Below are 16993 nucleotides of genomic sequence, written 5' to 3' on the forward strand. Positions count from 1 at the left end.
ACCATAGATATATATTACCTTTTCTAAAACACAAAGATCAATTTGAATCTCCTTGTGGCATTCCCTAGCTCTTCAGATGTTTGTCAGGCTGAAACAGTACTTGATGGCATTTACTTCATACTATAATTGCTTCCATCCAGCTTCGTTTCACTCATGACAATAGACTTCAGTATTATAGCTCAGAGGTTTCGCCATGAAAAAGTACCACACTTGAAAAAGAGTGTGAGAAACCAAAAAAGAAAAAAGGAGGAGGCAATTTGTCAAAGCCTATTTTGACTTGGACTTTAAAAACCAATTCTGATTACAAAGCAACACTGTATTAGTTTGTGAGGGCTGCTATAACGAACAACCACAGCTGGGCAGCTGACTATAAGAAATCGATCGCCTCACAGTTCTGATGGCTCAAGGTCGGAAATCAAGGTGTCAACAGGATTGGTTCCTTCCAAGGGCCGTGAGGGAGAACCTATTCCAGGCCTCTTCCTGTGGCTTGCAAGTGACTGTCATGTTCATGTGGTGTTCTCCCCATAGGCAAGTCTGTCTTCTGATTTCCCCTTTTTACAAGAGGAAATCAGTCATATTGAATTAGGGTTCACCCTAATGACCTCTTCTTTTTTTTTTTTTGAGATGGAATTTCACTCTGTTGCCCAGGCTGGAGTGCAATGGCATGATCTTGGCTCATTGCAACCTCCGTCCCCCAGGTTCAAGTGATTCTCCTGCCTCAGCCTCGCGAGTAGCTGGGATTACGGGTGCCTGCCACCATGCCAGGCTAATTTTTGTGTTTTTAATGGAGACGGGGTGTCACCATGTTGGCCAGGCTGGTCTCAAACTCCTGATGACCTCAAGTGATCTGCCTGCCTCAGCCTCCCAAAGCGCTGGGATTACAGGCGTGAGCCACCACACCCAGCCATGACCTCATTTTAACTTGGTAAAGACCCTGTCTCCAAACAAGGTCACATTTTGAGGTACTGGGAGGTTAGCCCTTCAACATAAGAACCTTCAGGACACAATTCAACCCATGTCACACTACTATTAGTCAACTCCGTGCTCTCCTTTCAACCCCACCCAGCAATTTCCTTGTCCTGATGTTGGGGCTGAGAGCTGGATCTCTGGGCTACTTATCTTGAAGAATGTTGCTAGCTAATCTTTGCGAGGAAAAGCCAATGCAGGGGAGTCATGCCATGGTTTGGCCTGAGTGAAAGCGCTGTTCCCTCTTTTCTAGGTGGTATCATGGCAACCTCACGCGCCATGCTGCCGAAGCTCTTCTCCTCTCAAATGGGTGTGACGGCAGCTACCTTCTGCGGGACAGCAATGAGACCACTGGGCTGTACTCTCTCTCCGTTAGGTAAGGTGCTTCAGGGCTCTATGACTTCAGCATGGGCTCCTCTGTCACTTACTGACTTTATCATCACTCAAATTGTCAGATAGCAAAACTTCCCAATTCCTGTTGGACCACCAGGTTAAAGGATTCCAAACTCTAAATGATGAAGGTATAAAATACATTCCTGCTCCATTCATTAGCAGGAAAAAAATTGTTAAAGCTGGAGGAGACATGAGGAATTATTTGATACAAACCTTTCATGGGGCTGTTGAAGAATCTGAAACCCAAAGTGGTGGAATGTCTGGTACCCCAAAAATCAACAATAGAAACAGTGCCAGAATCCAGATTCCTGACACCTGGCCGAGTGCCCTTTTCACTATTCCCTGATTTATCTGTAAATGCAGAATGATTTATGACTGTACAGCTTTCATAGTCACAACCTCAAGCAGGCAATATGCAACTTTAAAATTTTTCCTATAGTGGGCTAACTTTTCTTATTGAGTCTCCATTTCTCCCAAATGGTGAGAAAGTTAATCCAGTCCCCACCAGGTTCATCCAGCCAAATGCAATCATTGTCCAGATCTTTCAGGTCCTCCCCACCCCACACCCGTTTCTTCCCGGCTGGCACCGCAGATCAGAGAGGCTGACCCAGCTTCTGGTAGTCAGGGGAGGTGGCTGGTTCTCAGTCAGGATCTGACACTCTGCCTTCCACTGACATGCAGCAAGTTTTCTTGGGTTCTTAGGCACTTCTCCATGGATTAGGCAGGGGATGTGAGGACTCCTTGAAATTTCCCTCAGCCACCCACCCATTAAGCTCAAACTGTTATTGTGTTACCGTTCTGATGGCACTTCCATATACCATGGAGAGTCACTCTTCCCTTCATAGTGCAGTCCCTCAAGCTAATCTGGCCTCAGAGGCTCTCTCACTTCTTTCCCACTCTACACGGTCACTACTTGTCACTAACTCAGTAGCAGCATTCACACTCTGTCTTTGGGCTCCGGGCCTTGCTTCTATATTCATTTTCTATGCTACATAACAAATTATCAAAAACTTAGGGACTTCAAGCAACACAACTTGATTATCTCAGTTTCTGGCTGGATTCTCTGTCCAGGTCCTGCCAGGCTGGAATAAAGGTGTTGGAGAAGGTTGTGGCTCTGATCTGGCATTTAGTGTCTTCTTCCTTCACTTTCTCCTTTCCTCTTCATTCTTCATCCATTTCCTTGCTGCCCTAGAACTGAGGTCCTCACTTTCCTTTTAGCTGTCAGCCAGAGGGGCATTCTCAACTCCGAGAGGCCACCCACAGTTCTTTGCCACATGGCCCCCATGGCTGTTTACCACATGGGTGTTTACTTTCTTGCATGCCAGCCAGAAAACATCTCCCTGACATTTTCTTCTATGAGCAGCCAGAGAAAACTCTCTGTTTTACAGGGCTCATGTGATTAGTTTCAGGCCCACTCCGATAATGTCCATATCTTAACATCAACTGACTTGGGAATTTAATGACCTGCAAAATCCCTTCCCAGTAGCATGTAGACTAGTTTTTGATTGAATAATTGGGATAAAGTGTATACTCCACAGGCTGGGATTTGGGGCCATCTTAGAATGCTGCCTGCCACAGTTCCCATTCCTGGAACAGTGAAAATCTACAGGCCTACTTGAAGTGGGTGTGCGAAACAGGTAGAGGGTGATGGGGTAAGTAGGGGTCACAGAGGAGAAAAAAGCATATTCATTAACATTTCTCATGTCACCCTGTTATATTTTATTTATACATTTTCTAAATAACATAGATGAAACAATTACTAATCCAAGATGGCATTCTGTTTGAGTGGCAACAAGAATTGTGCTTTCTCTGCTCAATAGCAAATGTTAAAAGTCCATCTAATGGTTGAGTTGTAGATGCTTTATTGCATACACCAGAGGTCCCCAACATTTTTGGCACCTGGGACAATTTTTCCACAGACCGGGGCAGCAGCAGACGGTTTTGGGATGATTCAAGTGCATTACATTTATCGTGTGTTTTATTTCTGTTATTATTACACTGTAACATATAATGAAATAATTATACAACTCACCGTCATTCAGTATCTGTGGTAGCCCTGAGCTTGTTTTCCTGAAACTAGATTGTCCCATCTGGGGGTCATGGGAGACAGTAACAGTTCGTCAGGTATTAGATTAACATCAGAGGCACACAGCGTAGATCGCTTGCATGTGCAGTTCACAACAGAGTTTGCGCTCCTATGAGAATCTGTTGCCTCTACTGGTCTGACAGGAGGTGGAGCTCAGTGAGAATGCAAACAATGGGGAGCAACTATAAATACAAATGAAGCTTCACTAGTTCACCCATCACTCATTTTCTTGCTGTGTGGCTGGCAGGGGGATGGATGGGGACGCCTGGCATGAATCTTCCAAAAATGAAAGTTAATTAACTTTTGACCTATGTATGTCTCATCTGAGCAATTAGATCATAAGCTTTTTATAAATCAATGACATATATTTCATATACATAAAGAATAAATTATTGATTTTCATTACAAGCACTAGAGAATGCTTATATTAAAAAAATGACCAGCAGAGGTGACAAAAACCACAGACTAATTCAGGAGAATGACTATTTTTGTTTCATGAACAAATATTCACTTATTTGTTCATTCTTTTGCTGATGAATATTTGAAAGCATTGATTCTGCAACAGCCACTTTGGTAAGTGCTGTAGAACAGTGGTCCCCAACCTTTTTGGCACCAAGGGCTGCTTTTGTGGGAAATGGGGGTTCAGGATGAAACTGTTCCACCTCAGATCATCAGGCACTAGATTCTCATGAGGAGTACGCAGCCTAGATCCCTCACATGTGCAGTTCACAATAGGGTTCAGGCTCCTGAGACTCTTATGCCACCACTGATCTGACAGGAGGCAGAGCTCAGGCGGTAATGCTCACTCACTGCTCACCTCCTGCTGTGTGGCCTGGTTCCTAACAGGTACCCAGTCTGCAGTCCCAGGAAGGGGGACTTCTGCTGTAGAAGATTCAAATACCTTATTTTGGGGAATTATAGCCTCACAGAGCCAAAAAGACCACATACAAGTAACATACTACAAAGTAGAGGTTGATAAATAACATAAAAGAAAGCAAGATAAGTGTTTAGGTGGTTCAGAAGAGAAAAAGCAATTAACTTAAGCTGGAATTATCATGTAATACTTGACAGAGGAGGTGGTACTTGAACTGCAACTTAATGAGTGGCTGGGATTTCTGCCAGCAGAGACAAAGAGAAAGACTGTTTCAGGAAAAAGTGTGAACTAAGGGATAGAAGTGGAAATTCCTTGAAGAGCAGTAGGTCCAGTTGGACTAGGGCAGCAGTTCTAAAGGTGTGGTCCCCAGACTGGGTGTGTCACCTAAGACCATACTAGGAATGCACAGTCTCAGGCCCCACCTTGGATCTACCAAATTTGAATCTGCAGGGGTGGAGGTGGAGGTGGCAGCAAGCTGGGTTTTCACAAGCCTGTCAGATGATTCTGATGCATGCTAACACTGTAGCATGGGCTGCACTGAGAGGAATAGCAGGAAGTGAGGCTAGAAAGATAGAATGGGGTCAAATAAAGTGGAGAGGCAGATATATATATACATATATTATTTAATACTCTGCTCATTTCAAAAATGAAGTAGAAAATGACAATGTAGGAAATTTGATATTTTATTCAGTAGGCAGTGGAACATGCATGGGAGGAAAAGAGCTGGGCTCACATAACTAATCAAGCGACAGAGCTGAATTCTGATTGACTCCCAGACAAGCAAGGGAGAAAAGCCCAAGACAGAGGAGAGTGTGGTGAGGGTGTCATACGTCATTTCTGTCATCATTCCTATTCTCTGCCCTTCTTAAACTCATGCCCCATTAGCAGCATAATGTTCAAGGACTCTTTTGGTAAGTCTAGGAGTAGATAGGGAGAACAGTCTCTTGTCTTCCATTAGAGTGAAAAGTTGAGGCAGGGCGTGGTGGCTAACACCTGTAATCTCAGCACTTTGGGAAGCCGAGGCGGGAGGATCACCTGAGGTCAGGAGTTCAAGACAAGCTGGGCCAACATGGCAAAACCCAGTCTTCACTAAATATCCAAAAATTAGCTGGACATCAAGACAGACACCTATAATCCCAGCTACTCAGGAGGCTGAGGTCAGAGAATCACTTGAATCCAGGAGGCGGAGGTTGCAGTGAGCCGAGATCATGCCACTGCACTCCAGCCTGGGCGACAGAGCAAGACTCTGTCTCAAAATAATAAATAAATAAATAAAAGTTGAAAACAGCACACTTTGCCAAAAGAAACTGGTGATGCTCTTTAAAATTGTCAGTGGTTTCAATGATTTTCTAATTCTCAGCTCTTAGAAAGGGTTAATAGTGATGCTAACATCTAAGATCATATTTCCCTTCAACAAGGTATTTATTTGTTAAATAACATTAAATACTTATTTTTCCCTTTTAGGGCCAAAGATTCTGTTAAACACTTTCACGTTGAATATACTGGATATTCATTTAAATTTGGCTTTAATGAATTCTCATCTTTGAAGGATTTTGTCAAACATTTCGCAAATCAGCCTTTGATTGGAAGCGAGACAGGTAAGCTATGAGCAGACATTTGACCTACGAAATACTGTTTCAGGATGGAGGAGAAATAAGGCAGATTTCAGTTAAAGAATGTCATAGTTGTCATTTATATTTCAATATTATCTTGAGGAGAAAACAATGTACTTTGTATAAAGTAGATATTTTCTCAGAGTGTGTTACTTAATGGATTGATTAAAAGCATTTCTTTAAAATGGGTTGTCCATTTAAAAATAACATACACAATACACACAAAAAGAAGAAAGGTAAAAATGACTTTTTGATACCCATAATTTCAGGTATGGGCAGTTTGCATATGAGTGAGACCCACAGAAGTAAATTTTAAGCATTTTAAAAATGAAAATTCGGCCGGGCGCGGTGGCTCAAGCCTGTAATCCCAGCACTTTGGGAGGCCGAGACGGGCGGATCACAAGGTCAGGAGATCGAGACCATCCTGGCTAACACAGTGAAACCCCGTCTCTACTAAAAATACAAAAACTAGCCGGGCGAGATGGCGGGCGCCTGTAGTCCCAGCTACTCGGGAGGCTGAGGCAGGAGAATGGCGTAAACCCGGGAGGCGGAGCTTGCCGTGAGCTGAGATCTGGCCACTGCACTCCAGTCCCGGCGACAGAGCGAGACTCCGCCTCAAAAAAAAAAAAAAAAAAGAAAATTCCCACTTAAATGTTCACAGGGATCGCTGAATATTGAAAATATTGACTAGGAAGTGCTCTCCTGAGTTATAAAATTCTGTTTCTATTGTCACAGTTTTTTAAATAAGATTTTAAGCTAGACTTAATTATGGCTGGAAAAGTTTGAATTTTCCTGTTTGAATAGTAAGAGAATTAAACCAGAAAATTCATGTTTAAAGAATAAACACCAAAAACAGTCTATCTTGGCACTTGAATTATCTAAGATTGAATATCTTGTTTATTTATATTATTTTAATGAAGTAAAAGGTCATACCTGTATTTGTGATACAGAATCACAACACTTTTGTCCTAAATAATGATAAATCTCAGTTAATCAAAGACTAGGAAATTCCAAGAACCTGTGACACAAGAGGAACTCAAGACTTAATAACACAACCGGTTACCATGAGTTTGAACATATGTGTTTTCTTGGCAAACTTGCCAGTGGGCTTTCTGTTAACTTCAGTGTGGTGGGAAGAGGTGGCATCATTGGCTTCTGTCTTTTCTGCTATTTATATGGCATGGATAGTCTCTGATGTGACTCAGACAGTGTCTAGTATACATGAAGTGCACAACGGAAAACTGGAAAATCGTTGCTCTGCTTTGTACTGACCACACCAAGCCTAAGACAGAATAATCCAAACTACAAACTGAAGCTATAACCTTTTTTCCCTTCTTTCTTCTGGTATAAATTCTCCCAATCAACCTTGAAAATTACTTCACCATTTAACAAGCAGTTATTCTCATGAACAAATGGCCAGTGGAGGTATATTTATTTCCATTGCTACCTTGGCCTTGGCAAGCATTTCAGTTTCTCAAATCCCTTCACTTCAGTCTCCTTTCCTACTTGCTTCCAATTCTATACTTGATTTTGTTCAGTTATTGGTCACAGGCAATGGAGAGGAGATTTTTAAAGCCAGGGCTTTGTTTTGTGTACCTCTAATTTTTGTCTTTCATATCTGCCAGGTCCTGGCCCATTGCAGGGCATTTTGGGTGAGTAAATAAATGAATAAATGGATAACTCTAAGTAAGAACTCTTTGTAGCCTTTGGAGCCACTAGAGTTGCCATTTTTCTGCTTTCTCTTTTTCCTCCAACCAAAGACAGCTCCCTTCCTTTAAACTCTTCTCCTAGACTCTATTTTCAACTTCTTTGATCATTCCCTGTGCTCCTTCCTGACCTTCTCCAAGTTAGGGAAAAGATACATATTCTGACTACTGGCAGATTTCAAAACATTTAAGATCAAAGTGAATGCAGTGCTTTCTGGTTGAACCTTTCTGGCACTGATCCAATTACTAGGCAAGAGGATCACCTAAGGATGCTCCAAAATAAAGATGTTTTGATATTGCATTTGGGACAATGATAAGCTTCCTTGTAAATAACACTGTTCTGAGTAAAGAAGCCTTATGATTAATGCATTAGGGATTGTAAGGATTTGTAATCCAGACTTCTACAGTAATTAGTCTAAAACTCAAACTTGCTATGTTATTATCTTGGCTATAATTACCATTTTATTTATTACAATGTAACTCAGGAACCTAATATTTTTATCCTCTCCACTGCCTCTCCTCTGTTCTACTCATTACCCAACAAAGCATTTGCTGCTGTTTGAATTCCTGCTTCCGGCCCCTGGTGCTGATGGATATGCACTTGACTTGCTGGCTTCCTGCCCTTGAGTTAGAGTCCGCTAGCTTTATTCCTCTTATCTGTCCCAGCCAGATGAAGGGAAAGCCATCAGGGCTAGGAACAACAGGCAAAACCCATGACAGATGAGTGTTCAAATCTTGCCCCTCTGGGAGTAATAAGCCTTGGGAAACAAGATAATGTGTTCAAGTCATGATGACTTGTAAGCCCAGAAAGTCCTCGAGGTTACAGAGTCAGCATTGCAGACTATAAAGAATGGTGAATGGAACCTGAGATGCCACCTTCTAAAAATAGGCCTTTTCTTCTGTTCCTTTAAGCATGGGCTCCTAGTATTGGCTCCCAGTGATCAGAAGATCTTCAGACTAATGATTTCATGTTCACCATTAGATGAAGTACGAATACTTCTTATAGTTTATGTCTGATTAACATCACCAGGAAAAGCATTTGTCCACACAATGGACAAGCCCCTCCCAGGGCTCTCAACTTCAGATTACCAGAATGAGAAGGACTAGAATTGGATATTTCAGGCCACTCCTGTCAGTCAGACCCCGTGCAGGCCCAGCCTCACCCTGCAGGGCCTAGAGGGTAAGATTATTAAAGAGAGACTTTCTTATAATACATTTATCTACTGGCACAAGTGGCATTACCTTTGAGGGCAACATAAATGATATCCAAATAACCAAAACTTTACACTTTTGCCTTGCAGTTATATATAATGCCTTCAGTAGAGTGAAACCCAGAATATTTGATTCTGGGTCGTAAGAAAATCTTTCCACTCAAAATAGATAAAAGTGTTGACCTAAGGGGATTAATGCTATTTTAAGATATCTTTTTTTTCCTATTCCCTACTCTTTACACTTCCAGGATTTCTGTTTGCTAATCTGAAACGTAAGGATTTCCTAAACAACATCTAAGCCTCCTGCCAACTTTAAGAGTATGTTATGATAATTTCCCTTTCCCTTGTCATAATCTCTATTTCATCTCTCTAATCTCCATTAAAGTTCTGTTCACTCTAATTTCTTTTTATCAATACTCATAAACACTCTTAAGATACTTCCAATTCTCAAAACCTAATAATTCCTGAGTACATGATAGAGATATACAATGTACTCTCTTGCTTTATTTTTCTCAAGGGCCCTTTTACCTTCTGATGTATATAGTTCACTTAGTTTTTTAAAAATCCTTTTTTTTCCACACTAGTGTGGAAACTCCATGAAGAAAGGGATTTTTGTCAGCTTTGCTTCCTGCTGTGTCCCAGGACCTGAAAAAATAAGTACTAATCATTTCCACAGTATGTCGGATGCCCCATTCCCAATGCCTGCATTGCAGTTTTTTATGGCAACACCAAAACTAGCAAACTTGTGACAATTTTAACTTTCAAAGTTTATAAAAGCATAATTTGAAATGTTGTTTTGTGTTGCATGTATGCTCAGTGATGATTAAATTCAGAATTTGCCTTTCATTTGTGATAGTGTTGCAGGACTTTTCCTTACTTCAGCTAAAGATTGGGTCCCTCTCCGTCCCACAGCCACAAAAATTTAGGCTTGCAGATGGTTTGAAGGGTGAGTGAAGCAGGGTTTTATTGGATGAAAAGAAAGAAAAGAGGGCCTAGCCAGTGTCTCTGCTAGAGCGCTGCCTGCCGAACAGTTTGAATTCTATGTTCCTCACAGGAAGAGGAAGGGCCAGGTTCCTCCCCGCTGCAAAGGGCGCGGACTTCCTAAGGCTCCACCTCAGTGGGCAGGCCAGTTGGAGTTTTTCTGTCTTAATAGTAGGATATCAAATAAAACATATTCATGTCTGTGCATGAACTCTAAACTAAACTCAAATAGATTAGAAAATTTGAGAAACTTTTTTATTAGTATAAATATGTTTGGTCCATTATTAATTTTGTCATATCCTCTTAGAATTAGCTAAGTTTCATATATATAGTCTTGAAAATGTAGATGGCATTTATCTTTATGCTTAAATGTCTAAATATGATTAGAACAAAAAAATTACTTTTACCATTACCTTTTGTTTATATTTCAATAATTCTTAACATGAAATTGCCATGTATAATTTATTATATTGTGTTGTGACTGTAATCACCTAACTGGCATGCAAAAGTATAATACATGTTAAGTTCTATGTTTGTGCTTACCCTTTATAATAGTTGGTTCTCAGTTTTAAAGATCTCATCTGGTTTTTTTTGTAAATGTCAAATCTCCATTTCTCTTTTTGTTTTGATATGGGGATTCCCAATCTTTTGACGACTGCTACTGCTATTATTATTTTATTTTGTGACACTACCCAGGTGGCGTTTTTAAATAATGCGGTTAAAATTAATTTTAATTTGAGAACTGGGTGATTCTTCAGAAAACAACTAGTGACAGCTTAGAATTTTGCCAAACTTCTTTAGTTTATGTTTGCCAAAAATACAAAATGTTCTCAGTTGATAGATGAGTTTTGTTCAAAAAAGGAAAAAGCAGCTGAGAAGGGAATTAAGGCCAACATTTTTAGTGTTTGCTAGTTTCCAGGCATTCACCTACATCAACTTATTTCATCTCAACCACCCACAATAATGCATACAACAGTCCTATTTTCAGATGACGAAATGAAAACTCAAAGGTTATAAGTTACTTGTCCAAGTTTTCACTGCTGGTAAACATTAGGGCTGGGACTGGTAAACATTAGGGCTGAGATTGGAATCTGGGCTAATCTGGTTCTAAAGCATAGATGCTTTCCATGCACCTTGCTATCTTCTGAAACTGGTCCCACAGTAACAATACATTGTTGCCATGGTACGGCATGATCTTAAATGGATTTGGAAGAATTCAGAACTGATATTGGAATCTGGGCTAACCTGGTCCTGAAGCATAGATGCTTTCTATGCACCTTGCTGTCTCTTGAAACTCGTCCCACAGTGGGACTGCAATACATTGCTGCCATGGCACAGCATGGCCTTAAATGAATTTAGAAGAAGTCTTGCCACAATAATGTAATAGAATGATTGTAGGATATGGTCAGGCTATAACACATGTCTTAGTCCTATCCCTCAGTCTCTTCTTTATCTCTTCTTTAAAGTCTATAATAGTGTGTTTGGTACATGAAGTCAACCTATTGTTCTAAAGAGGGTGAATCAACTTTAACTTCTGCCTTTGTATTTATTGTTATTCCCATTTTATTTACATGAATTGCTATTTCAGAAATTATACTAGAGGAAATTTTAAAACATAAAAAGGCTGACAAGAAAACATCCCCCCAAATATTCAGGTTCATCTTAGTCATGAGTCTCCGGCAAGGATATCAAACAGCCTATCTAAGTATAACAAGGTAAAATAAAAGTTAAAGTTTGAATGAGAAACTGAAAGAAAGGGAAAATGAGAGGTAAGATCAAATGACAGCAGGAACAAAGTATTTCAAATGAATATTTTACATTTACAGGAAGCAGTACAAGCATTTGGTAACTAAGCTTCTCGATGTTTTGTTCCCCTTATTTGGGCCTGTATGCTTAACCAGATTTACAGGATGTTAGAGTTGAAAGGGAACTCAGGGACTTTTGCATTTTTCCTTTATAAATGAAGAAACTGAAGTCTGCTTAGAAATGGGGAAGCAAAAACTCACATCTCCTTTCCTCAAACTGCCTCCTAAAGAATCCATTTCTTCAAACTTTGATTTATACGTGTCAACTCTTGCCCACAATAGAGCACAGTAGTTGACATGCTCTAGAGGTTTCCATGGTGACTACATTGAGGCTGAGAATAATTATGGTATAATGAGTAAACACACGAATTATAAGTTTCAACTCCAGCCTCTGCCATTTGCCGGCTCTGCGTGTCTCCTCAGGCAAGTTACATAATCTCTCTGAGCTTCAGTTTCATCATCTTACGAAACTGATTTGATGGTCGTAGCTCATACTTTAATGACTTATTGTGAAGATTGAGTGAAATTAGGCACATAGGACATTTGGAATGATTCTTAGCATAGTATAAGTATTCAATAATTATTATTTATATTTAATAAAACCCTTTTATGGTTATTAATTCCATTAGATGCTATGCAAAAGCTGTACGTTCTTTGATAAATCATTAAGAGTTAGTTTAGGGACAATTGAATTTCCATTTGTCAAATGTTTGTGATGTTCTCTTCAAACTTTAATCCAGTTCCATAGTGGACTCACATAAGTGGTAGAATCAAGTGAGCACTCCAGAAAGAGTGACTTGACTTGGATATTTGAACAGAATTTTCTCCTACACTGACTAACTGATATGCCTCTCCTAGTTCAGTACACTTCATCCTATGAGAGTGGAAATTAAATATTAAAGCCCCTTCACATGTAAATGAACATGGCTTAAAGTCCATTTGCAAAGCAGGTGGCAAAGAAGGAAGGAAAAAGATCTTGAATAACCCTATTCTCTCCTGCCAACCCCAATAAATCTACTTCTTATTGGAAGGGGGGGGAGAGAGGAACTCATTATGCCAGTTGCAGAGCTTGTTTTCTGAACCTGAGGGCAGTAATGAAACGTGGATGGGCATGATCTGATTTTAATTTAATTCAACAAAGTGTTTTGAGTGAAATGGCACTGTGAGCCACTGATAATATAGAAAGATAAATCAGATATTATTCTTGCCTTCAAACACCTTACAGGATAGCTGGGGTACCTGATGAATAAGCACTGACCTCCCTGCATAAAATAAATACTCTAAACAAAAGTCTTTCTTTAGGAGTTTTGTGTGCCCTGTGCTACACTCTATTTCAGATACCAAACCAATGCCTAAGAATTGAGACTGTTCTTACTCTCTTTCTGAATTTCTGCTGGAATACAAGATAAAGGGTCCTTCAATGTAATTTCATATTATTGCATACAGTTATGTATGTAACTCTTACACAGAGTTACCATTCAGTCAAAGTAAATGGAAATGCCTGCTGCGGTCCAGCTCTGAACATCTCAAAAACATACCTCCGCTAAGCATGGCTGAAACTGGGTTTCATGTCAAAGGCAGGAAAAAATAGTCACCTTTACGTAGTTCAGAAACTGAAGTGAAACTTACAGCCAAGTTTCCAAGGCCTGTGGTTACTGGTCTTCCTCCCTCTTCTTGCTCTGCTACCCCTGCCTCCTGTTGCCTTTTTCTAAATCTCCCAGCTGAGTCCTGGAGTTCATTTGGTCTGAATCTCAGTAAACCAGAGTCCCTTTCATTCCAAGCTGAGGCACTATCTTGGACCTTGGATGCAGAGTATTAAGAGTCTGTGGTAGCCACAGTAGTTAAGTTTGTTTGTTTGTAGTTTGTTTGTTTGTTTTGAGACAGAGTCTCACTCTGTTGCCAGGCTGCAGTGCAGTGGTGCCATCTCGGCTCACTGCAACCTCTGACTCCCTGGTTCAAGCGATTCTCCTGCCTCAGCCTCCCGGGTAGCTGGGATTACAGGCACGCGCCACCACTGCCCGGCTAATTTCTGTATTTGTAGTAGAGATGGGGTTTCATCATGTTGACGGGGATGGTTTTGATCTCCTGACCTCGTGATCTGCCCCCCTCATCCTCCGAAAGTGCTGGGATTACAGGCATGAGCCATCGCACCCGGCTGATAAGTTTCTTTTGATTGGAAATGACAGAAATCAACTCTGGCTAGCTGTTTTTTCTTTTTTTTCTTTTGTCTTGTTTTTGATTTTGTTTTTAAGTGAGTAGGGTACAAGAACAGGAGAACAGGAGCAGAATTTTTTTTTTTTTTTTTTTTTTTTTTTTTGTGATAGAGTCTCATTCTGTCGCCCAGGCTAGAGTGCAGTAGCATGATCTCGGCTCACTGCAACCTCTGCCTTCCAAGTTCAAGCAATTCTCCTGCCTCAGCCTTCCAAGTAGCTGGGACTACAGATGCGTGCCTCCACGCCCGGCTAATTTTTTATATTTTCTTTTTTTAGTAAAGATGGGGTTTCACCATGTTAGTCAGGATGGTCTCGATCTCCTGACCTTGTGATCCGCCCGCCTTGGCCTCCCAAAGTGCTGGGATTACAGGCGTGAGCCACCGTGCCTGGCCCAGGAGCAGAATTTTTGAAAAGGATATTAACAATATACCCCCTCAGAATTTAAGGGCAAGTTGAACAACCAAGAGACAACAAGGAATCTGCTTAGTAATCATGGCAACTCTGAGGCTTTTAGTCAATTGATGTGTCTGTCTTAATTCAGCTCTGATCACCTCAGAAGTGTACCTCCACCCAGTCTTTCTGAAACCAAGTTTCATGTCAAAGGTAGGAAACAATAGTCTACTTCATGTAGTTCAGAAATTGAAGTTGGTGGACCTTCCCTCTAGAGAAGTAATTAAGTGGATACCCAAGAAGTGAATCCAATTAGTGTGACCAGATCAGGTGTTTGAAGGCAGGGCCAGGTCTGGGGGTATTACATGGTTGTAGGGAATCTATCTCTGTACACCGGGAGGTATAATCTCTGCAGAAGGGGAACTCATTAAGCCTCACAGCCATGCCAAGAAGTCTGTATATTGGCTTTTCCTTGGGCAAGAATAGTCAGCTAAGGAGAACTGTCTTTTAGGACACCAGATTTGTATCAATATAAGTTGCCATTTTATAAGTACGTTGTCATCTTCTTCATCTCACAATTTAGTTTAGCTTCATTTGTGGGGTTACTAGTTAAAATCAATCTACAGTCAGATCTACTCTCCTGGTTGACTCCATACCATTTTCCTTTGTTTTACTCTTGTTGAATTAAACTTTAGAGGAGATTTTGAAAATAGAATTTGGGTTCCTCCACTAGAGATTTGAAGAGCTGTGCCTGCGATTGTTGTCCTTTCTTGCCCTAGGCCTGGAGAATTGTGGACCTGGGAGGCTGGTTCATCCCAGGCTCTTTCCTGGCTCAAGCCTGCATTACTGTAGCATTCATTCATTAATTCATTTACTCATCTGCCTTCATTATGTCAGAAACTGTATCAGGTGGTATGGATACCAAGATAAATTTGACCCATATGTGGGCTGAAGAGGCTCACAGAGGTTGGAAATGCACACATTGGAAAGGCAGTGACTCTCTAATACCAAGAGGTAACAACACTGCAGGCTCAGGCAGTAGCCCAGCCCAGAGATCCTTATCCTGCAGCACAACTGGCCCCGGCGGCCATTTCTCCTACAGGGACTGATACTGTGGTAGCAGGATAATGCCCCCACAAAGACGTCCACATGTCTCCCTGGACCTCTAATATATTGTTACATGGCAAGAGGGAATTAAGTTTGCAGATGGTATAAAAGCAGCTGATCAGATAACTTTGGGGTGGGGAGATTATCCTAGATTGTCTAAGTGAGACCATTATAATTGACAGGGTCCTCATAAGTAGTAGGGAGCCAGAAGAGGGAGAACCAGAAAGATGGCAGCAGGAGAAGGATCTGACTGGCTGTTACTGGTTTTGAAGACAGAGGAATATGGCCACAAGTCAAGACATGAGGGCACCTTTCAAAGCTGGAAAATTCAAAGGAATGAATCCTCCCTAGAGCCTCTACTAGGAAAGCAGCCTTGCCAGTTTTAGACTAGTGAGACCCATTTTGAACTTTTGACTTCCAGAACTGTAAGATGATAAATTTGAGTTGTTTTAAGCTATTATGTTTGTGGGAATTTGCTACAATAGCAATAAAAAATTAGGCCAGGCACGGTGGCTCACGCCTGTAATCCCAACACTTTGGGAGGCTGAGGTGGGTGGATCACCTGAGGTCAGGAGTTCGAGACCAGTCTGGCCAACATGGCGAAACCCCATCTCTACTGAAAATACAAAAATTAGCCAGGTGTGGTGGTAGATGCCTGTAATACCAGCTACTCAGGAGGCGGAGGCAGGAGAATTGCTTGAACCCAGGAGGCAGAGGTTGCAGTGAGCCAAGATCATGACACTGCACTCTAGCCTGGGTGACAGAGCAAGACTCCGCCTCAAAAAAAAAAAAAAAAAAAAAATTAACACAGGTATTATTATGTAAAGTGTGTGTCTGGTCATATCAAGTGAGTACATCTTTCTGGAGTGTCATTTAAAGCATTGTTTTCATATTAAGTATTCAATATATGAAGTAGAATGAAAATTAAGCATCAACTTTGAAGATAAAGCATATGAGTTCAAAATGTATCTAATTTGGGAGCTGCTTTGATCCCTAGGCTTCAATTCTCATCTCCTCTTCTGCAGGGTGAAAGTGTTTAAGAGGCACCAATTTAACTCTAGTAATCACAAGTTGTAATTACTGGACTACCACCATTTTTATTCCTGGCAGAATGTTGCATCTAGGTCTTTTTTAAGATTTCAAAATTCATGTCCCCAAAGATGCAATCATTCAATTTTTATTTAAGGATTTAAAAATATTATGTTAAATAATAATAATATCTAATATGTTATAATTTTCCCACCAACATTTATTTGGTGTCTTCTGAAAGAAGCATAATTATTCTCACTAGTCAGAAAAGGAGCAGAAGCTTGTAATGGTTGTCCAAGGCCAATAAGTACTGAATGGCAGTAGTGACAATTGAACCCTGTTCCTCTGCCTGTGCATCCAGTGCTCTTTCCAAGGGTCCAGAGTGACTATGAGGCACATCACTGAGAGTGTTTCTTAGGGGTAGGAGCCAGCGCTGAATTTACCATGCATCTGCAATGTGAGCACTGTGTTCACAGAGCCCCTGAGTCTGCACAGCGGCTACTCTTGATATAGGTACTGCTTTTTTCATTCTGACTGTAAAACTGTAGTTGGCCCCTTCTCCTCATATGACTGGCTCTGTTCTTATGGGAAGATCACATCGACAAAAGAGAGCACAGAC

At 40.9% G+C, this 16993-nt stretch overlaps 1 protein-coding gene across 2 annotated transcripts in view; it reads left to right on the forward strand.

Annotated features, from left to right (window-relative positions):
* The window catches only part of DAPP1 (dual adaptor of phosphotyrosine and 3-phosphoinositides 1), a 54217-nt gene that overhangs the window by 18382 nt on the left and 18842 nt on the right, over positions 1-16993 (forward strand). For both annotated transcript variants that reach the window (XM_033178242.1, XM_033178235.1), the window contains exons 2-3: positions 1220-1342; positions 5784-5917. In XM_033178242.1, the coding sequence (XP_033034133.1) occupies positions 1220-1342; positions 5784-5917 (257 nt within the window). The remainder of the gene's footprint in view (positions 1-1219; positions 1343-5783; positions 5918-16993) is intronic.

Source organism: Trachypithecus francoisi, unplaced genomic scaffold (assembly GCF_009764315.1).
Source record: "Trachypithecus francoisi isolate TF-2019V2 unplaced genomic scaffold, Tfra_2.0 Contig01566, whole genome shotgun sequence".
In the NCBI taxonomy this organism is placed as follows: Eukaryota; Metazoa; Chordata; class Mammalia; order Primates; family Cercopithecidae; genus Trachypithecus; species Trachypithecus francoisi.